General features: G+C 40.0%; 1 protein-coding gene across 1 annotated transcript in view; it reads right to left on the reverse strand.

The window, feature by feature from the left end:
- Nucleotides 1–23851, reverse strand: part of PIP4P2 (phosphatidylinositol-4,5-bisphosphate 4-phosphatase 2) — a 56502-nt gene that overhangs the window by 24131 nt on the left and 8520 nt on the right. The window contains exons 2-4 of the mRNA XM_021688224.2: nucleotides 9241–9389; nucleotides 4822–4928; nucleotides 3336–3459 (exon numbers count right to left, since the gene is read on the reverse strand). Of these exons, the coding sequence (XP_021543899.1) occupies nucleotides 3336–3459; nucleotides 4822–4928; nucleotides 9241–9389 (380 nt within the window). The remainder of the gene's footprint in view (nucleotides 1–3335; nucleotides 3460–4821; nucleotides 4929–9240; nucleotides 9390–23851) is intronic.

The raw sequence follows: 23851 nt of genomic DNA on the forward strand, positions 1-23851 counted from the left end.
AGAAGAAGCTTCACTCCTGCTGCATGAATAGAGCTTCCAATCAGTGCTGACCCTCAAATATAAATGAACTCTTCAGTAAAATCTCTATCACTAAAAAAAAAAAAGTGGGGAGAAAACAGAGACAAGGCATAAGGAACAATACTTCAGAAAAAAAACAGAATTAATAGTTTCAGAAAGATGCCATAGAGAAGAGAATGTTCTTTAGAAAAAGAAAAAAATTAACCAGAGAACATAGGAAAACTCTTCAAAATTAAAAATTAAGTTAAATAATCCGAAATTAAAATTTTGCATTAAGTTTAGAAGACATAGCTGAGTAAGTTTCCCAGTAGGCAAAAGAAAAAGGCAAAACTAAAAAGAAAATGTTTAAAAAAAAAAAAGAAAGAAGAAAGGAAAGGAAAGGAAAAAGAAATAGTGTGGACTCTAAAGGACCCACTGAGTACCCAGACAATGAGTTCAAACATATTCTCCCTAAAACACATCATTTTAAAAAAATTTTTTAATTTGAGTATAGTTGCCATACAACGTCACATTAGTTTCAAGTGAACAACATAGTGATTCAACTATATGTTATGCCATGCTCAGCACAAGTGTAGCTCCCATCTGTTACACAACACTGTTACAATCTCATCGACTCTATTCCCTATGCTGTGCCTTTTATTCCATGACTTACTCACTCCATAACTGGAAGCCTGTGTCTCCCACTCCCCTTCACCACTCATCCCACTACACCCCTCCCCTCTGGAAGCTATAAGTTGGTTCTCTGTATTTATGGGTCTGTTTCTGCTTTTTATTTGTTTGACATTTGTTTTGTTTTTTAGATTCCACATATAAGTGAAGTCATATGTTTGTCTTTCTGTCTGACTTATTTCACTAAGCATAACACCCTCAAGGTCCATCCATGTTTCCACAAATGGCAGGTCTCATCCTTTTTATAGTTGTGTAATAGTCCTCTGTGTGTGCATGTGTGTGTGTGCGTGTGTGTGTGTGTGTGAGAATGATATCTCCTTTATCCATTCTAAGACATTCTAATGCAATTTGAGAGCACTGGAGAAAATGAAAGAAGAGAGAGGAAAAGAGGAAAAGTCAGATAGAAAGGACATAGAATCAGAGCAGCAGTTGAATTTCTCAACAACAGTGGAGAAAAGCCTTTTAAATTTTTGAGAGGAAACAATTAGCAAACTATAATTCTACATCTGGACAAACTATAAAGTAAATGTGAGATCAGATTAAAAACTATTTAAGAGGGATGCCTGGGTGGTTCAGTCAGTTAAGTGTCTGCCTTCGGCTCAGGTCGTGATACCAGGGCCTGAGATCAAGTCCCACATTGGGCTCCCTGCTCCGTGGGAGTCTGCGTCTCCTTATGCCTGCCGCTCCCCCTGCTTGTGCTCTGTATCTCTCTCTCTCTCTGACAAATAAAATCTTAAAAAAAAAAAAAAAACTATTTAAGAGGGGTGCCTCAGTTGGTTGAGTATCTGGGTGCCTCAGTCGGTTGAGTATCTGCCTTCAGCTCAGGTCATGATCTCAGGGTCCTGGGATCGAGCCCCGCATCCGGCTCCCTGCTCTGCGGGGAGCCTGCTTCTCCCTCTCACCCTGTTTGTGCTCTCTCGCTCTTTCTCTCAAATAAATAAATAAATAAAATCTTTAAAAATAAAAATAAAAACTATTTAAGAAGTAAAACTGTCAAATTTATTTCCTTGCATCTTTTCTCAGAAAGCTAAGAAAGGATGTGCTACACCAAAATGAAGGAATAAACCAAAAGCTGTGAGGATGACACAAGATCCAAAACAGGAAAAGGAAAAAGGATTTCCTAGGATAATGATGAAGGGAAATCCCATGATGGCAGCTGTGTAGCAGGAAACCTCAGTAATAGATTCCCTGATGTGTCTGACTATATTGATAGTAATTTTATAGTTCTTTAAAAGAGTATGGGAAGAACTAATGATTTGTACATAGACAATTAAACAAATTCAAAAGGAGGAGAGACAATTATTCTTTTTTTTAAGTAATCTCTATTTTCAATGTGGGGTTCGAACTCATGACCCAGAAATCAGGATTTGGGTGCTCTACTGATTGGGTAGACCACCAGCCAAGCACCCCAAAAGGAGGACAGACAATTAACAAATTCAAAAAATTTTGAAAGACCATACGATACTGAAATATAGTATCCTACTTGGCTCAGCTGTGAACATAATTTACCTAATCATAAAAAAGGTAAACACTAAGCATTAATTGAATTAAAATACTAAAATTCTACTTGGATCATGGAGTCGAGAGAAGGACAATGATTGGGGGAAAGGGTGTTATGAGTGCTAAATCCTCAACCTGCATTGTACAGAGTAATAGGTAATATCTAAAACTGCCTAAACAAAAAGAAAAAAGGATAAGCAAACAATTTAAACACATGTAGGTAAATCCCAGGAGGGCAGCTGAAAGAGTTCGGGGGATGGTATTTAGAGATGACCACTATAAGCTTTATAATCCTATTTGACATTGAAATTATGTACATGAATTACTCTAAAAGAAGGAAAAAAAGCAAATCATCTACACTTTCTTAAATGGGTTCATCTCTTAGTTTATCCCAAGACAGAAGATCTTGCAGTGGAAGACCACTGTGACCTCAGCCCTGCCCATGCTCACACTCTGGAAGTTTTCATTAATACTTAGGTTCTAAGGAAAATTTGTTGTCTCCTATGATGGCTGAATAACAAAAGAAAATCTTCCTGACAGAGTAAAGCATTATGAAATCAACTTTTAAAAATCAAACTTAGGGTTAAAGTTAAAAGCAGTAAAACAAGAACTCCTGTAGCTTTTGCTTATATCTAACTACTTACACCTTCTTATTTTTTTTTTCCAAGTAGTTTATCTAATTAAAGACACCGTTTAATTTCTTAAAAATCAGAAAAAAATTGGTAAATTATAATAAGAATTTGTGTTGAATCTAGAAACCACAAAGCAGGGCCACCACATGAGCCTATGCACTTTGTTTTCTGCTGAGGAGGTGACAGTAAAGCTTAGATTCACCCACTCACCAAGCCAAGACACCCATGTTGCTAAGTTCAGAAGGAAAGGGCACTGTTTCCCATTAGTTTACCCAGAGAGGCCCCTTTTTGCAAATGAACCAATCAGAGGATCCACCTCTTATCTAATTCACAAAAGATGCAGGACATCCTAGCTGAACCTGTGATTAAATGTCTTTCTTAAAAAGGCTTTCTTTTAATCGTCTGGTTAATTTGTGCTTGGATAAAACTAGAAGAGCATGAGCAGTGGTCAAATCTATGTGATCATGACCTACATTTACAGACTGATGCCACTATGACAAATATGTGGTTACTTACCAGGAATGTGTTTCCACAATGCCCACACACGACCCTTGTACCTTCTGGCTGGACTGGCAGTGCAGGCTGAGCTGGCTGTTCTTCAGAAATAAGCATTACTGGGCTAAGGTTAATTATGCGTCTACTGTGGAGAGAGAAAGGAAACAACTTCATTATCCCACAAATGCACTGAGGGCAAAACCTGTAATATCTGGCATAGCACTGAAAATAGATTATACTTGTTTTATAAATTGTCAGGTTTGAAGCCAAATTCACAGAAAGTAGCAGCAATTTTGAAAGCAAAAAAAAATGACAGTTTTTTAATATTTGTGCTGGAAACCATATATTATGGTGTTGGTTCTAATCAATGGCCTTGGGAACCATTTAACTGCTATTTCCAAGTTCCTAGAGGTTCAAATTAGAAATTTTTTATCATTCCCTATCTAGGAAGACAAGTTGAGTTTGGTGGAGGACTACCCAAGTTAAAATATTCTGCATCAGCAAATATGTGTGTGCCATGAAGGTACCAAAGTGCTGAGTCACAGCCAAATTTCTCTGGGTAGGCTGGTATTCTTTGATGTCTATTTAACCAGAGTTGGACAAAAAGGAAAATGGGAGGTTTCTTTTCTGTCTATTCCATCAGATGGGGTTGCAAATGATTCCTTTAATGGTCAAAAAGCCAGAAATCACAGAAAAAACACAGTGAAAGCCTAGATATACTTCTATCTAGGTGCTTCTATAATGGGATTTATCAAATAGTTCCAGAATTTATTGCATAGATTATGTTCAGCAAAGACTCATATAGCACACAGTGAGGTACACAATGATGACTAAAACACTTGCAGGTTAAGATGAATTAAATCAAAAGTAAACTAGGTGGTTCCTTTTGGGTTTTTATTTCTTTTTCTTTGAAACATATTTATTTGAATTGATCTTAATCACTATATGTGTGTGTGTGTGTGTGTGTATTACAGTTGGGTGTCACCTCCCTTCACTGATAGAATAGACATCTGAAATGGCTTGCAAATAGTGTTCTTGGAAACACCTTTATTGCAAGTGTTTAAACACCTGACTGCACGAATTACAGAATGGGTTTATTCTATTCACTCAGATAACACTGGCCTGCAGGTTGCAACTAGAGATCTTATAAATACCCTTATTACAAGTGTTCTTAATAACTTCACTGTATAATATAACAATGGGGATAAGTGGTTACTTTTAAATAAGTTTAAGGAGTCACAATTTATTAGAGTGCATTAAGTACTTATATAACATCAAGAAAACTTTCACTGCTCATTCAAGAATATTATATCTTATGAATACTTGTGACCATTAATTTCAAACTAATCACATCATTCCGTTTAACAAAGAAAAAATAATAATCTAGGTCCTGTAATTGAGGACAAAGGTTATTTAGAGCAAAGCCTGGCACATAATGAGCCTTTAATAAGTACTTGTTGGATGAACAAATGAATGAATAAATGAATGATGAATCTTCATCTCTTACCAGTTAGGTCTCGGACATCCTATTCGCCGAGATGTGTCCTTACAAATGAGGAGACAATTACAAGGGCATCTAACATATTTCTTCCCTGTTGGGGGGTTTTTGATTGGCTAGATAAGGGAAGAAAATGCAAACACAGCAAATTAACCAAAGGACAGATTGCCAAAGCTTATTTGTATATAAAAAGGAAATGATTCCTTAAAAACTTCGGCTCCCCATAGTTGTACCAAAGTACAGGTTAAGGAAAAGTGCATCATAAGTGGTTTTAAATAGCTCAAATGTTGGCAAGCACTCTATGAAATTTGGGGGCTGCTGAGATGTAATTGTGAAGGGCATATTTCAAAATTAGTTTGCAGTGCCCTTTTAATATGAGAAGAAAATTTAAGTTCACAACAAGAATTGTTTTCCTTTAAAGTTTTAAGACCAAAGCCAACTATCTGTCCTACCAGGTGCAAATATTCACTAAAGGTTCTTACACCTGTTTGGGAAGAGCAAACTCATTAGGAATAGTGGACAAAGAGGAGTATATAACAAATTTGAACTTTTCTTTACTGCCTAGAATATAAGAAGGGATTAATTTTATTATATCTTTTAACTTAAAAAACAAACAACTTGCAATAACTCTTAATGTTACCATTTTTTAAACTTTACAGTAAATTCAAAAGCAAGAATAAACACCAAAAAAACCCACAAAACACTCCTTTAAATAAGGACTTAGCAGGGCGCCTGGGTGGCTCAGTCGGTTAAGCGTCTACCTTTGGCTCAGATTATGATCCCAGGGTCCTGGGATCGAGCCCCACATCAGGCTCCCTGCTTGCAGGAAGCCTGCTTCTCCCTCTCCCTCTGCTGCTCCCCCTGCTTGTGCTCTCTCTCTCTCTGTCAAATAAGTAAAAAATCTTTAAAAAAATAAAATAAATAAGGACTTAGGCTTGTTAGAGTAAATAACCCATGAAGCAATGAGAGGACTAGATCATCATTCCTGGGCATGCCTACCAAAAATGTATAGCTTGAATCCAATTATTAGGGAATACCAGACAAACCCAAAATGAGGAACATTGTACAAAACACCTTGCCTGTACTCTTGGAAAATGTCAAGGCAATCAAAGACAAAGAAAGAGTACATTTCAGATTAAGGGATATTAAAGAGACATACTGATATCCAAATACAACATGCAACTCTGGATTGACTCCTGGACCATATTGTTGTTTTTTTGTGTGTTTTTTTTTAATGGAACCATTGAGCAAATATGAATTAGGTCCAAAGATCAGATAATAGCCATTGTATTAATATTAATTTCCTGCATTTGATCATTGTACTGTGATTATATAAGTGAATGTCTTTTTTTCCTTTTTTTTAAAGGAAATTCACACTAAAATGTTTAGGGGTAGAAGAGACCCAGGTCTGCAGTTACTTTAAAGGCTTCTTAAAAAAAAAAAAAGATTATTTATTTATTTAGAGAGAAAGCCAATGTGACAAAATATTAATGCAATTGGGGAATGTGAGTACAGGGTCTGTGGGAATTCTCTGTACATAATATGTACTATTATTTTTGTAACTTTTCTGTGAATCTGTAACACATTTCAAAAAAAAATTAAAAAATTTAAGTAAACAATCTTGTTAGAAATATATAAAAGTTAGTAATAAGTCATCAACAATTTATTAAACTATATAACAGATAAAATCTGAATATCTAAGATTTATAAACATCCAGAATGTGTTACTATCCAATCTAAAATATCAAGAAAACCAGAAATTGGGTTAATTCCTGTATATCCAAATTTTCCCATTAAGTAAATGTGTACTTGGCAAATGACAAACTTTTTAAAATTTTATTCCCACCTTACTTCTAGACCTCAGTTCCCTCGTTTATAAAGCAAGGCACTTGAACTAGAAGAACTGGTCTTTATTGCCCGCCCATGCCTTGTCATGTCTGATCTGCAGGGAAATGGGGATGAAAATGGCACTGTCCTTATGCATAAGTTTTAATATTCTCACTTAGTAAAATGAACTTGTATGTGAGTGGTGCTGTGCTGGGCACTTTACCCCTGTAATCCCAAGGGCAACTCTATTAGGTAGGTATTATTATTATACCACTCTACTTGAGGAAACCACAGTGTGGAGAAGCTAAATCCCAAGGATATAGCTACCAAGTGGCAGAGCTAGGATTCAAACCCCAGTCCATCAGCCTCCAGATCTCAGACTCATAATCAATCATGCAGCCAATTAGTTCCACTCTTCCTCTAGGACTTCTCAACTTTTCCATTAACTTGCCCTAGAAATTGCTTCTCCCTTAACCTTAAATTCTGTATTCTCTAAGCCTTGCTAAAATTTGTCCATCTTTTCTCTCCCCCAACTTCTCTCTTTTCTTTCCCAATTCCATCTACTGAAATAAGAAGGACTTTCATTAGCCTAGTTTTTTTTGCTTTGCTATGTTTCGTTTTTTTAATCTCCTCAGGAATATCAGGTTCCTATCAGAGGTGGCTGCCGAGGAGAACAGACACACCGATCTCTTGTTTTAGGTGACATGAGGAGAATGAACCACAGTGAAACTGAACAGGGAACGGTGACAGTGAACAGAAGCTGCTCTGTTGGATCCTGGTCCATATATCTGTTCTTTTCAACCGAGAATTTCTCCAGAGAAGCTGCTAGTTGCCTAACACCTCCTCACTCATAAATTCAAGATCAAATTATATTGCAAACATTGGCAAGTCATCTGTTAAAGCACTCCTCACACACATTTTCCCCCTCTTCTCCTTCCCTGTAATATAACTGATTCCACACAAGGCAATCTAATTAGGTACTATTCATTTTCTCTAGAATATTGAGAAATACTTATATTTCCTTACTTAGCAGGAGTTATAATGATATAAAAGTGTCAGCACAATTTTCTTTATGTCCAGAAGTAGTTTATTTGTACCCAAATCCTCTTGTTCTGGAAAAATGAACTCATCACTTCTGAGTAGCCAGATTGAGGCTGTTCGTTAAATCCATAGCCTGTTCTGTTTATTTCCAAGGGTAAATATAAAGCTTTAAAAGTTTTTTTATACTCACTAAAGAACAAAAGTTTGTAGGGATGGTGGAACAGGACAAAAAAATGAAACCTTTCAGGTACTGGGTGTTTGTTGTTGTTGTTGTTGTTGTTTTAATAGCCATCTGACAACTCTTATTTGGTTGTTAACTCTAAAATGAGCGCTACGGAGGTTAATGTTAAGTTTGCTAGTGAGTGTTCAACCTAAAAAGAAAAGAGCTGGCTCTGTAGGCATCGCCTCTATTTACACTGTAAAGTTCATCTCCAAATGACGTCCCTTATAAAAAATCCATACTTGCAATGAAATATATTGCTTCATGACTTAAGGTTTTAGTTTATGACTTTTCTATAAAACATATAAAGCCCAGTATACATGTTTCATGGTTCTTAGAGACACAATAATCTTTGGCTGACTTTTTTTGAGGAAAGGAAAAATATACAAATACCAACAATTGATATTTAATTGCAGATTTTGAGAGAGATTGAAATTTTAAAAATAAAAATAAAGCCTAACCATAAAAGTAGAAATATATTTAATCTAACTAGTATACACTTTCCAGTTCATTACTTGAAACTAAAAATTTTACTTAAAATGTAGTTGTTCTTCACCAGGTTCAGTTAAAAAAAAAATGTGCCCTTCAAATTTTTTGAACATTTCTCTAAATTACTATCAAGCAAATAGAATAAAATACCAAGCTATCTGTAAACACTTTGGCACAGACATCAATAATAAATGCATAATCTTAAGTCCAGAAAAACCATACAGACATCCTACAGATGTAAAGCAGGTTTAAATAATTTTCGACATAGTAAGTACAAAGTCCACATTTGAAGTGAAATTTGGCATATCTTCATTTTTGTGAAAATCAAAATGGATTTAGTTGTGATGTGATAGACACTAAGGATAATTATAAATACCTGACTAGGGTCAGTCTCATGTTAAAAAGTAAAGAGCCGGGACACCTGGGTGGCTCAGTCGTTAAGCGTCTGCCTTCGGCTCAAGTCATGATCCCGGGGTCCCGGGATCGAGCCCCACATCGGGCTCACTGCTCAGCGGGGAGTCTGCTTCTCCCTATCTCTCTGCTGCTCCCCCTGCTTGTGCTCTCTTTCTCTCTCTGATAAATAAATAAATAAAAATCTTAAAAAAAAAAAGAGCCAAATGGCATTATATTTAAATTAACCATGAAATTTTCATAATGGAATTAGCCTTAAACACCTGGAGACATCTTTGTATGATAAAAGAGAACTAGAGAGAAGAAAGAAAGGATGAGAAAATACGGCCATATCTATATCCAGCCCACATCTACCTTTAAGTAACATTACTGGAGTATTTCCTTTAGAGACAAGATGTCAGATAACAATTTATGCTTTATTAAGGGAAATCCCCACTTACCGTAGCTTCATTGCAAACCGTGCACTTAACCACATGCTGGTGAAGCTTGCCATCCAAGTTGATGAGAGATTGGCACACGCGGCAGTTTATTACTGGAATACCACTGGCATCAGGGCTGACAATGGCTGTATATGGAGGTGGGAGTTCCGCTGAAAAGGTTATCAGTCACTGAATCAGAGCCAGCCGTATTACAGAGAATAGAGGTAAAGCAGAAACTATCACAAATGACCTCATTCTTGTATTTATGTTTTCAAAACTAGCCAACTTATCCTAGTTTCAGAGCACAAACACACATGGGACTACATTGTGAAGTAGAATAATTCTTCCTCTGATAAAATCTAAATCATGTTTGCCTCGGTCTACCCAAATGATCCGGTTTCCTTTTACTAACCTATACACAACGTATCCACTCTGTTCCTGCAGAAATTCGGAGAGCTTGTAATGGGAAAGTGATGATTCATGCCTAAAGAATCTGACACTAATGATCTGGTTACCAAGAGAAACAGTCAGTGAGAGCAAAGTTTCTAAATCACTTATATATACCCATAAATTGTGCAGCCGTCATGCTGTGTTTATAAAGGGACCAGCATGTAACTGTTGGCCATGTCAACAACAAAACAGTTTTGGTGGCAGCTAAGGAGAGACAAAAGTGAATGTAGGAAAACTAAACGTATCAACATGGAACAAAGCTAATTGGAATAGAACAATGCTAATTTCAGACACAAAACAAAAATAAACTTAACATTTTTTTATCTCAAATTTGTAACTTTACCATTAAAAATCCAGGAAATGCACTTAAGTATTTGTGGGTAAAATATATGATTTCTGGGATTTGGTTTAAATACTCTAAGGCAAAAATGGTCTAAGAGATGAAACAAGATTAGCAAAATGTTGATAATGAATAAGTATGATGATATAGATAGTCATTTTGTTCTTATTACTTTTGTGTGTGTTTGGAAATTGCCAGAATAGGGGCACCTGAGTGGCTCAGTCAGTTGAGCGTCTGACTCTTGGTTTTGGCTTGGGTCATGATCTCGGGGTCCTGGGACTGAGCCCCATGTGTGTCAGGATCTGTGCTCAGCAGGGAGTCTGCTTGGGATTCTCTCTCTCCCTGTCCCTTTCCCTCTGCCCCTTCCCACTCCGTGCTCGCTCTCTAAAATAAATAAACCTTAAAAAAGAAACACACACACACACACACACACACACAGTTTTTTGAGTCCTAAGTTTGCCTGATTGGGTAAAGGGTAGAAGCCCCGTTTCAGAATCATGTTCATCTACCAGAAGTATATATTTGTTGTGGAAGTCTGAGAAAAAGAATCTAGATGTACTACTCTGGAATGGGATTTCTAAAGGGGATAGTCTAACCCCATTGTGTAGCTACCTCAATTACAGGCATAAGAGGCCCTTTTCAGGAAAGGTATTGTCTTAGGACTTCTAGAATGGGCCACACCTCAACACACGATTCATGATTGAAGCCCCCCTAAAGAGAACTGGTATTTCGAAGGGCTTCTGTGATACTCTAAGATACAATCACAATAGCTAATTATGAAAAGAGTTATTTTTGAAACAGAGATTTTCTATCCAGTGAATTAGATTCTAAACTCTGTGGTATTTTTTAAAGCATAGTACAACATGGAATGTTTAAAATTTGCATATTACCACCTGGCATCCTTGAGGTTTATCATATAGATTTTTTTAGACTAGCAAAGGATTAGCAATAAGTGCTACTCATTTAAATGATTCATAATAAGGGGCACCTGGGTGGCTCAGTCGGTTGAGGCTCTGACTCAGTTTCAGCTCAGGTCATGATCTTGGGGTTGTGGGATTGAGCCCCCGGTCAGGCGCCACGCCCAGCAAGGGGGTGGTGTCTGCTTGAGATTCTCTCCCTCTGCCCCTCCCCTTACTTGCACACACATGCTCTCTCTCTAAAATAAATAAATCTTTAAAAAATAATAATAAATGATTCATGATAAGCTAAATTTCCACAGCAGTCAGGCTCTGAAAGAGACCACTTTGAAATGACAATACACATACATTTCTGGGAGGCTTCTACCAGAACACAGCCAAATACTGAATTGGAAAAGAAGCCATGGATGTCTTAAATTATAAAAATAGCTTTAAATCCTTGAAAGAATTTGAGGTTGATCCAGAGTGACTTGCAATATATTAATCAAGAAGGAAAAACAGGGGCGCCTGGGTGGCTCAGTTGGTTAAGCGACTGCCTTCGGCTCAGGTCATGATCCTGGAGTCCCTGGATTGAGTCCCGCATCGGGCTCCCTGCTCGGCAGGGAGTCTGCTTCTCCCTCTGACCCTCCCCCCCTCTCATGTGCTCTCTCTCATTCTCTCTCTCTCAAATAAATAAATAAAATCTTAAAAAAAAAAAAAAGAAGGAAAACAGGTTAAAGAAACAATGAGTCAACAGTACATTGGGGCCCTTGCAATTTGCAGATTACTTTATCAGATCTCAATAAAGAAGATATTGTTCTTAGAAAACAAATACATACCTCACTAGAAATTCTAGACACACTGCCTGGTGTTTAATAATAAATGTTACTTTAATAATTATTAGCATTATTAATAAAAGTAGTTTCATCTCTTGCCTTTTCTTGAGTTATGAAGTAACATGAAGTAGATTCTCCCATAATTCCAGGTCTCCGTCTTACATAATATGACAGAAAAGAAATTTAAAGACGAGAATTTCACAAAGAAAACAAGTGCATTGAGGATGAGGGGCAAGGGGAGGCCACACACTGCAGCATTCATAAAAGGCCAGTAAAGCCCATCTACTCCAAAAGGCAAAAGCTTTGCTCAGAGGAATCTAAAACTCCCAATGAGGGATTAAAAAAGCATTTAAAGTGCATCACAGGGCGCCTGGGTGGCTCAGTTGGTTAAGCGACTGCCTTCGGCTCAGGTCATGATCCTGGAGTCCCGGGATCGAGTCCCGCATCGGGCTCCCTGCTCGGCGGGGAGTCTGCTTCTCCCTCTGACCCTCCTCCCTCTCATGCTCTCTGTATCTCATTCTCTCTGTCTCAAATAAATAAATAAAATCTTAAAAATAAATAAATAAATAAATAAAGTGCATCACAGCCAACAAAACCCCGTGAATTTTTTCTCTAAGATTTGTACCACATAATTTTTAACCTGTCAAAAAAAGCTTTCGATTATGACAAAAATATGCTTGAATCTTTTGGAGGCTTGAGAAGAGGAGGGAGGGGAAAAGAAAAACAAGTGAGGATCAGAAATTTACGATGGGAGAGGCTGTAGGTTCCATGAGACCAGAGTCGTGTCTGACTCACCAGCACTTGTCATACTGCCTGGTCTATGGTAGATGTTCAGTGACTATTCATCGAATGGATGGATGGACGGACGGTTGGATGGACGGGCGAATCACTGCAATATTTCAGACACATCTATTTCTCTTGGGAAAATAACACTAAGTATATTACTGCTGCTCTCACTGAAGAGGAGCTTGGGTTCTACCTATCATGTGAGTAAGCCCCCCTGAAAAAAGGGTCTCTACTATATAGAAGAATAGCCTCCAAATCACGCACTTACAGAGGTGAGGTAGTCAAGAGGCACTGGCCTGGCCTCCCATATAAATGGAATCAGTCCAAGAGATCAATAGAATGACAGATGCTGCAGCCTAATTGCTCCACTAAGCAGTGCTTCCAGGCCTATTGTCTCAATTCTCTGTCCATTACTTCAGCCTTAAGCCAATATAGAGATATGTCTTGAACTTAACCCCCAAAAAACCCTTCATCTATAACTCCACCTCCTTTTGTGAGGGACTTTTAATTTCAGAGATATCTTCCACAGTTAGTAAACCCATAATAATTGGCAATTTAGATCGTTCTTTCTGTCTCTTTTCACTTTAAAAGTCAGCAGATCACAACTATCATACCTATTTCAAATTTCTGCCCTGGATAAAAGGTCCACTGTCATCTCAGAACTCAGGATCATTAGATATTGAGAGCCACAAAAAGTCTTCATTTTGGAAGAGTCTTATTATTTAAACAATGTTCACTTTCTCTATGGGGTTTGCCTAAGTGAAAAATCTTTTTTTCCTCCATGTGAGCAGTATTTGTTAGACCAGTAGTCCCCAATCCTGAAAAACTCCTTCAAAGTTGCAGAGTTATAGCATGTTAGAAATTAAAGCAATATTAGGAATAACATAGTCTAACTTCTTCCACTTATGGAAGAGAAAACTGAGGCCTAGAAGTTCTAACTTTTGAATAGATTTGTATACAGCCTTCAGCAAAGTCAAGAGCTGACTACACTCCCAGAGATTTCTCCACAGTAACAGTTTTCCCTCTTGGTGAATAATTTAATACAGGCAAAAACGTAAGGACTAGTTAGAATTCTGTAGAAACACTTAGACAAGAATCAGATCTGAGCTAAAAGGGAAGAGGGGAAGGAAGACAGGGAAAATTAAAAAAAAAAAAAAAGGGGGCGCCTGGGTGGCTCAGTTGGTTAAGCGACTGCCTTCGGCTCAGGTCATGATCCTGGAGTCCCTGGATCGAGTCCCGCATCGGGCTCTCTGCTCGGCGGGGAGTCTGCTTCTCCCTCTGACCCTCCTCCCTCTCATGCTCTCTGTCTCTCATTCTCTCTCTCAAATAAATAAAAATAAAATCTTTAAAAAAAAAAAAAACTTAATAGAAAAACCGAGACTCGTAAAGAGACGATATGAAAGAATATGGATCACAAGGCATACATAATGGTCTTCCCGAAACACTCCAAAGGAACCATTATTATTCTGTAAACCCACAGGTGATCAAATTACATTTTCCCATCATAAACACAGACCTAATTTATCTATTTTATGCCAAACAGCCCCTTGTCCTGCTAATTCATCCTAGTGTATTAATCCATACTTCATTTTTTTTTTTTTTTACCATATATCCTCCAGCATTTTAAAGGTTGAAATTGTTTTTGCTGCACTGCTCTGGCCTTTCTTAGCTCAGTTATTCCTTTATAAGCCTCTTCAATGGCAATCTTTTCCAGTTTAATTCACTTACTTCATTAATGCACTCTTTATACTCACCCCTTCAGGCCCTTGACAAAGATGTGGTATCAAAATTGAAACATGACATCCAATTAAAATGAGAGATATTTTAGGACACTAAGATTACAGGATGAGTGAGCAAAGTGTAAAGGGCCAGCCTGTGAGGAAAGCCCTGGCTGGCTTTTTCTCTTCCTTAGGATCTTTGTGGAGAATATGGATTAGGGACAGAGTGAGCCTGGCTAGTATGGGTTTTCTACTTCCAGGGTGAAACCTGTCCAGTCCAGCTGTGCACTGAGAAGGGGAAGACCACCTTCTGTTCCTCCCCTCTGTGAAACCAAAGAAATAAAACTATTCTGGGAGACTCTTGGGTTCTTCTAGAACCATGAAACCCTCAGAAGCTTCCATCAGGCTGAAGTCAGCATGGAAGGGTAAATATGCTACTTATTACCTTACTGACCCGTAGCTTCCAATCTACCCTTCTCTGCTTTGTCATGCTGGAGCTGAAACTCCGCAGACCACACTGTAGCTTTGCCAGCTGGCTGCAGGCTACATCTGTGAGCAGGCTGCAGGCTACATCTGTGAGCAGGAGGTGATAAAGGGAGCCTGCAAGGTTGGGGGAGGGAGAAGGGACTCACAGCCCTTTCCCCAGTGCACTGTCTTTCTCCCCAGCTCAGGGACATCAGCACCAGCTGGCCAGTGCCTCTTAGAAGTCATGTCTCAGTTCTGTAGGACCCCACCTCTAAATTATTACATCTTAATGACTCTAATCCCTTCCCTCTGTTCTCTCAGCCCTAGTCCTCATGGTAGCTGCTTCCTACATCTGATACCTACTTGATACCTCAGGATAGTATTTTTACCTTTTAAGTACCTAGTGAACAACTTCATACCTAATTAACAATTTTATTATATTGCATTGTATGGTTTCTATCTTCAGGTCTTAACTGATACAAAAACTCATGCCAAGAGTAATCCCAGGAAATTGACCCTCAAAAATGGGATTGGAGGGGGCGCCTGGGTGGCTCAGTTGGTTGGGCATCCAACTCTTGATTTGGGCTCAGGTCTGATCTCAGGGTCATGGGATCAAGCTCCACATTGGCTCTGGGATCAGTGTGGAGTCTGCTTGAGATTCTCTCTCACACTCTCCCTCTGCCCCTCCCCCTGCTCTCTCTCTCTCTCTCAATCTCTCCCTCTCAAATAAATAAATCTTTACGAAAAATGGGACTGGAGAAATGGTCTGATCATGCCTTGGGCTCAAATGCAGTGCTGAGCTCCTTTACCAGTGGGACACAGTATGGTAGAAATTGATGGCTTGCAGTGGCATCCTGATGAATCAGATTATCCCCTATAGATGACTGTGATAGTTGTGGCCCCTTCACTAGACCATATGGCAGCAATAATTACTACACAGATTGTGATATGGGGTGGATTCCCATGAATACACTGGAGCATTTACAGAAAGGAAATGAGAAGCTCAGGTCTTTAAACTCTCAGCTCAAGTCATGGTCAGAGAACCAGAGAACTTCTACTGCAGCCCTAAAAGTATCTTTTATATCCAATTGTCACGGGGCTTATCCTGCTGTAAATCAAACACAAATTCAATTGTGTAGATTTCAAAACTATAATGTCAGGTAAATCCACAGGCTTACCAAGCTCTCTGTGAAAGTTGGAACACTGATTGTGAAGGGGTGGACCCCTGAAACATATAACAGAGACATCTAGCTGTAGCCAAACAGAAGTGAGAAACTCTGAGTCACTCTGAGCCTCCCTTATGAGTAGAAAGCAGCTTTTCTCCTTGTGTTTGAAGAGACAAGCCTTCCCTCACAGGAAAACTGTCTCGCTAGTGGACAGCCATTCTCCTTAAGACTCATCCTCACCTCTGTTTGCCTCAAAACACAGAACTAAGCTCAGATCTCAACACGTCCCAGGAGGACAAGTAGAAAGCATGACTAGGAAGCAGCAGCTTATACATCAAGAGAATTGCAAGGTTTTGAAAATATATATTGTCAGAAACTTGGAGAATATGTGTGGGGGTAGATCCTGAGAGTGTCAAACCAAAGAGGATGGAACATAACACTGAGTTGAGCCAAGTTTAATCATATGGGTGGATTTACCAGATGCTCTGGATTCGACGTTTGTTTTAAAGGTGGAAGTAGCTCTCTGTCAGTTTGCTTGTCTGTTGGTGAGACTCGGCCTTATATTTAATGGACTTGTGATGTCAGAACATCGCTAGCATAGCGCAGAAGAAGAATCAAAAGCTTAGGGAGTTAGAATGTCGGCGTGGATTTATGAGATGAAATGGGCATGCCCACAACCCTACTACATGGATTTGCTTATTTTCTACATTGGACTGCTGCTCCCCGGCACTCCTAGTTGTGTTAACTGAGGATGGGATACAAGGCCCTGCTCTACGCTCTGATGCCAGGGAAAGTCCAGAGGCCTTCAGCTCCGTTCAGGAGGAAAGCAGCAGCCAGCCAGACACACCGTGGCAGGTTCCCAGGAGGTAGTGAGCACGCGCTGGGTCTCAAGCATCTACTGTGCACCAGGCGCAGCGCTAGAGGAACGTCAGGAATGCCATGGGTAACGGGACAGGCTCCAGGGCTTCAAGGGCTCATGTTCTTAACATGGAGAAAGACGGGAAAAGTGCCAGTACAACTGGGTGTGCTAAGGACGTGCACGGGCGCTTTGCGAGCACAGAAGACGGCATCTAATTCTGCCTAAGGCGGAGTGTGTGTCAGGGGAGCAGGCTGGTGGCAGAGTCAGTCTAGCACAGTTCAGCTTTCCTCCAACACCGCAACCTTTCTCCACGTTGTTCCTTTCGCTCCTTTCTACAAACAGTAGCTCTAGAGAAACAGCCTAACCTTACTGAGTGTGGTTGTAATATCAGCTTGGAACCAATACCAATCTACATCCGAATGCCCCCAATACTGCTTGTAAGAGCTTATGTGCCCAAGGCAACAGCAAACCAGGCGTTTTCTCTAGCAGGTAATAATGGGGACTGAATTCCACTCTGAGCTATTAATCTCTTTCTTTCCCTCCCTCCGTGGTCTCAGGCATTTGGGCTGTATCAAAACACTGCCACATAACTGGGGACGCCGGCAAGGATGCCCACTGACCTGCCAATGGCCAATTCCTGGATGACCAACTTGTGCTCTGCCCTCTCTGTTTCTCATAAGGCAATATTTCTGCCTCATTCTAATAATGCATTTCATCTGTGGCACTAGCACTTTCTTCAAGTATTGACAGTGAATAAGTTATGTTTTCTTTTTTTTTAAGATTTTATTTATTTATTTGACAGAGAGAGAGAGCACAAGCAGGGGGAGCAGAAGAGGGAGAAGCAGGCTCCCCGCTAGGCAGGGAGCCTGACGTGGGGCTCGAACCCAGGACCCTGAGATCATGACCTGAGCTGAAGGCAGATGCTTAACTGACTGAGCCACCCAAGGGCCCCAAATTATGTATTCTTTCACTTTATCAACAACTGTGTTTATTTCTATTTCAAAAGATGCAATTTTTTTGACATGACTTATGGGCAATCATATTGTTTACATGCATGGCCACATTCATAATTTGTTATTTGCAATATTGCTTCCAAGAAAGCATGTGTTTCAAGAAAAATAGAGAGACATTTACTTTCAGTACAGAAAAAGAAATTGTTGGGGCGCCTGGGTGGCTCAGTCGCTGGGCGTCTGCCTTCGGCTCAGGTCATGATCCGAGGGTCCTGGGATCGAGCCCCGCATTGAGCCCCGCATCGAGCCCTGCATCAGGCTCCCTGCTCAGCGGGAAGCCTGCTTCTCCCTCTCCCACCCCCCCTGCTTGTGTTCCTGCTCTCGCTGTGTCTCTCTGTCAAATAAATAAATAAAATCTTAAAAAAAAAAAAAAAAGAAATTGTTGTTCCCAGGGCAAAAAATGGACTTGCCTAGAAATTAAGAAACTCCTCCTATAGCCTAAGGAGATAAAGAATTCCTATTCTGTCATTCTTCCTAGACAGCTCATTTTCACTACGTATCTACATTTCTAAAGGCTGCATTTCTAAAAGAAAGGAAGACACTCCTTTACATATAACTAAGTATGCACACTAAATGATAACTTACAGGTTACAAGTATTCATAAATCAGTTCTAAAATATACTCAAATATAATTGAGCCCCAAATCTGTTACAAGACATTTTAGATAAGAGAGAATATAGGAGGGAAAATGACCTCAGTATGTGAGGAAGGGAAAAAAGTTCAACCAGATTCGTAATTTTATTTGCTTCAATATATGAAACAGCATGGCAGAATGTTAAGTTCCAACATAATCAGGGCACCTGGCTGGCTCAGTGGGTAGAGCATTTGATTCTTGATCTCAGGGCTGTGAGTTCAAACCCCACTTTGGGCATAGAGATTACTTAAAAACAAAACAAAACAAAATAAAACCCAGGTGCCTGGGTGGCTCAGTTGGTTAAGTGACTGCCTTCAGCCCAGGTCCTGATCCCTGGTCAGCGGGGAGCCTGCTTCTCCCTCTGCCTGCTGCTCGCCCATTTGTGCTCTCTCTCTCTCCGTCTCTCTGTCAAATAAATAAATAAGTAAAATCTTAAAAAAAAAAAAGAAACCCAAGGTCCAGCATAATTAGATGGTAGGATATATGAATGATAATATAATACTCAGTATTTTCCTATCTTAAATATTTCACCCATTTAAAAAATGACCTAGGGATTAAAAGATTCTAGACACAAAAATGGAGTGAAATGAACTTCTTAAAACCAGTATTTATTTTTTAAGCATACAGTAAGTATATAAAGATATTTAGTGAATAAGTCCCTTAAATTCTTTTTTTTTTAAATTTTATTTATTTATTTATTTATTTATTTGACAGAGAGGAAGCACAAGCAGAGGGAACAAGGAGGGAGAGGGAGAAGCAGGCTCCCCACTGAACAGAGAGCTTGACCAGATGTGGGGCTTGACCTCAGGACCCTGAAATCGTGACCTGAGCTGAAGGTAGACACTTAACCAACTGAGCCACCCAGGCGCCCCAAGTCCCTTAAATTCTAGTGCTTAGGTATTTTTACCTCATGGGTTAAATTTCATTTCAAAATACAGAGACTGCTAAAGAAATCCAGAAGCTAATCCAGGAGAGTAAGTTCCTCATTACAGCCAGCAGACGGTATAGCCCTGGAGCTCCTTCCTTTGCCATGCGGGCACTTCTAACGTGCAAGGAGATCTGGCTGTCTGCTCTGCCGGCTCACTTTGTTTTTGCTCTCCTGTTACTGGAGCTGCAAAACCTTCACCCCCTGAGTGACTTCAAAATCCCCGTCATGCCATCCTTTCTTGCTTTCTCAGTCTATCATTCATTCATTCCACATTTGTTGAGTGCCTAGATGTATATGATCGTTTGCAAGCGGCTATGAAAGGGACTCAGTGATGAAAGATACAGGAACCCTATCTCCTTCCTTGTCTCCCTTAACAGGCTCATATACACAAATAAATATTAAGATATAGAATGGAGGGGCACCTGGGTGGTTCAGTTGGTTAAGCGTCCAACTCTTGATTTCTGCTCAGGTCATGATCTCCAGATCGTGGGATCATGCCCTGTGTGGGGCTCTCTCTTGGGATTCTCCCTCTCCCTGTGCCCCTCACCCCCTTTTCACGCTTGCTCTCTCAAAAAAAAAAAAAAGATACACAATGGAAATGTTGAGAGATATTGCTTTGGGAATATAGATCTTCCAGTAATATACATTAGAAAGAATTATATGAAAGAAAATGGCTTTGATGAATGCATAGAATTTGAATGTTTTAGATTCCAAAATCCCTTTCCTACTCATTTACTCATAGGAAGTAAATAGTATATCCTTATCTAGAAAAGACTAGAAGTGGCTAATAAGTGATACCAGTATGAGGCAATGAGTATGGTCTTAAGGAAAAGCATGTACACACAGTGATGTGTTTTCCATTTCAGGACCGGATCCCTCCCATTAAGACCTTGACAGGCTGGAGTAATGGACCAAATCAAACACAACACACTGAAATGCAAAGGGCAAGGGCAAGGGCAAGGGCAAGGACCCATACAGAGATGTGGGGCATGCTCTAAAACATAACATCTTGTATTCAGGTATGTCTAATAGTTTAATAATAACCTGTGTCTTCATTTAGGGCTGGTAACAAATGCAAATACTCTTTTGTTGAGCATGGCAAAGTATTCTATATGGAGAATCACCAGAACAGGATCCCTGAATTCTGTAAATTTGAAAAATCATTTTCCTATAAATTTTTTAAATATTTTTGTATTAATTGGTAGAATCCATTCAGCTCAGTAGAAATCAATGTGTTTTTTGGGAAACATCTTACGGCCTAAGATTAATAACGACTCAGGTGTTTGTGAAAGTCTTCTCACTTTAAATCTACTCACTACCATCCCCATGTGTTGCTTTTCCTCTGGATTGTGAAATCTTCGTATTTAATCTCTGAAACTATAAAATTTCATCTTGTCACATACCTTCCCCTAAATTCTCCTCTGTAGAAATCACATGGTCAAATGTTGAACAATTAGAAGCTTTCTTGTACACGGTTTTAAAATCCCTATTATGAGTCTACCAAGCTTAAATATCTCAACTTGACAAAGTATGGGAGGAAGCAGGATTTTGCCATAACCTTTAGAAATACATGCTTTGATAGAACGCCCTAACCAGTCAGGTGACACATACAAATACATTCTACAGAATAAAATACTGCATGCTGGTTGGGCTTCCAATGCTTAAAAAAGCCATGTAATACTCTTTAATGTTCAATATAGAATCTTTCCAATTTTCAAAGGATAATGGAATAGAAATTTAAGTGAATGAGAGACACTGGAAGTAAAAGAGGTAAGATAACAACCACCTATACTTTAAAGTTATGGATACATTCTCCTAGATGTATCCAGATTCCCTACCAAGAACAACTGTGTCATAGTATATAAAAGCAAAAAGGAACATACTAAATCACTCCTTGTTAGGTAGGGAAACTGAGGCACAAAGATGTAAAGTAACTATTCTAAGGTCAACAGCTGATCACTGGCAGAGAGAACTCAAGTGTCAGGTAAACCATACGTGGTGGCAAGATCACCTCTGAGACTATAAAGGGATGCAGTTATGCGATGCTTGACAAACTTACCTGAAGGCCAGGAAGAGGAGCCATGCTTTCCATTTCTTTTTCACTTTTTTTTTATTCTTACAGAGAAAAAGAAATTCACTTTACAACAGCAATCAGGGAAAGGAAAGAATCTTGAAATGTGCCAAAGCAACACAAACTCCAATGTATCTCCCCACCGCCCCCCAAAAAAGTAGAGAAATTCTCTCAAAAGAACAGAAAACAGCAGGTAAAAGGTATTCCTCTTAAGAGCTATTAAAGGGATGTCATTCCCAGTGTATGCAACATCTCGTCATCCTTACAAAAGTAAAACACAAAACAGCTGAGCTCAAAGCTGTATCCAGTGTTGTCTGCTTTTCCCCGTTTGGATCACTTTCCAGATAGTTGCTTATTGCCCTCAAAGACAGTTAGGAACATCCATCTGGCTAACTCGCCTCTTGAACATCTGTATCCATCTGGCAATCTTGCAAGACTTTAACGGAATGCTCTACCCTAAAAGTTTGACTCTCCTGAAAACAACATGCAGAGCCCTTGGAAATAAATGGGAAATGGAGAACATCACCTCTCACCACAGTGAAGTGTTCTCACAGCGATGGTAAATAATTGTTGAATAAAATTCACTCTCCAGCCCTGATGTCTCCTCACACTCCAGACTTCTGCATCCAACTGCCTACTTGACACCTCCAACTAAGTGAGGACTAAAGGTACTTCAAACTCAACATGTCTAAAACAGAATATTGATTTCCACTGTCCTTCTTCCCCTCCCACCCCACATACCTAACTCCTTCTCCTGTTTGTCTACCTTAGAAAAAAGCGCAGTTTTTTCCTAGTTGCTCGGGTCATTTCTGGAGATTTGTGATTTCTTTCCATCCATCTTTACTCCAACAGCAAGTCCTGCTGCTCTATGTTTTTTTTTTTTTTAAAGATTTTTATTTATTTATTTGACAGAGAGAGACACAGCGAGAGAGGGAACACAAGCAGGGGGGGTGGGAGAGGGAGAAGCAGACCCCCCGCCGAGCAGGGAGCCCGATGCGGGGCTCGATCCCAGGACCCTGGGATCATGACCTGAGCCGAAGGCAGACGCTTAATGACTGAGCCACCCAGGCGCCCCCCTGCTGCTCTATGTTTAATATGTCCTGAATCCAGCCACATCCCACTGCCTCCATCACCTCCACCCTGGTTCAGACCAACATCACCTCTTGCCTATGCCGCATTAACAGCCTCCTGATTAGTCTCATGTCTTCTTAGTGTCTTATCTTTCCCCCAATAGTCCATTCTCCACATACCAACCAGGATGACTTTCCTTCTTTTTTTTTAAGGGACGGAGGGGCAGAGGGAGTGGGAGAGAGAATTGTAAGCAGGTTCCACCCCCAACGTGGAGGCTGACACGGGCTTAATCTCACAACCCTGAGATCATGACCTGAGCTCAAATTAAGAGTTAGATACTTAACCGACTGAACCACCCAGGTACCCCCAGGATGATTTTCTTAAAAACTAAGTATTTCATGTCTCCCCTTTGCTCCAAAGCCCCCATGGTTTCCCATTACCCTCAGAACACAACAGCTCTGACAGTGACCTACAAAATCTCCTTTGTCTTCCCTAGTCCAGTCCCCCAGTCCCTTCTGCCACACTTAGCCCCTAAGTCATCACGCTCTAGCCTACTGCCCTCCGTGTTTTGCAACAGTGTCGTGTTTTATCCCTGCTGTTCCAGTGGCCTGGCACATTCCTCCTCTGTCTTCCAATGGTTAATTCCAACGAATTTTTCAGGTCTCTGAGCAATTGTCATCTCTGAGGTCTCTTTCCCGAAGCAATCTGAAACATTCCCCACGCAACCGGTTACTCTCCATCCTCATGCCCTGCTTTATTTTCTTCACTCTCGGAAACTATAGCGCTCACTGGATGTAACTCTAGCGGGAATGTAAGCTCCCAGGCATCTGGAACAGTATAATAGGCACTCAGATATTGAAAGGATGACTGACTGACTGAAACACATCTTGATTAATGCATTAAAGATGCTGGGTAGAGCCAGGAGGAAATGTGGGCATTATAAAATAGAATAAAAAAAATCACGGAGACTGATGCCTGCCAAATAATAGGAAAGGATGAGAATAGGAAATGGGCTTGCCACAATACTGGAAAACTGGAAGCAGATACCCTTCACCAATGCTTGGGCTCTATGTGGCCCAAGTGAAGCAGATTTTGTTTTTTTTTAAAGATTTTATTTATTTATTTGACAGAGAGATACACAGCGAGAAAGGGAACACAAGCAAGGGGAGTGGGAGAGGGAGAAGCAGGCTTCCCGCCGAGCAGGGAGCCCGATGTGGGGCTCGATCCCAGGACCCTGGGATCATGACCTGAGCCGAAGGCAGGCGCTTAACGACTGAGCCACCCAGGCGCCCCGTGAAGCAGATTTTGATTCAAGAACCGATTTGAAAAAACTCTCCTAAATGTGGCATTAGCTTCAGCATATCACAAAATCAAGCTTCAGCAAGACCCTCCACGCTTGGTA

This window comes from Neomonachus schauinslandi, chromosome 4 (genome assembly GCF_002201575.2).
Source record: "Neomonachus schauinslandi chromosome 4, ASM220157v2, whole genome shotgun sequence".
Classification (NCBI taxonomy): Eukaryota; Metazoa; Chordata; class Mammalia; order Carnivora; family Phocidae; genus Neomonachus; species Neomonachus schauinslandi.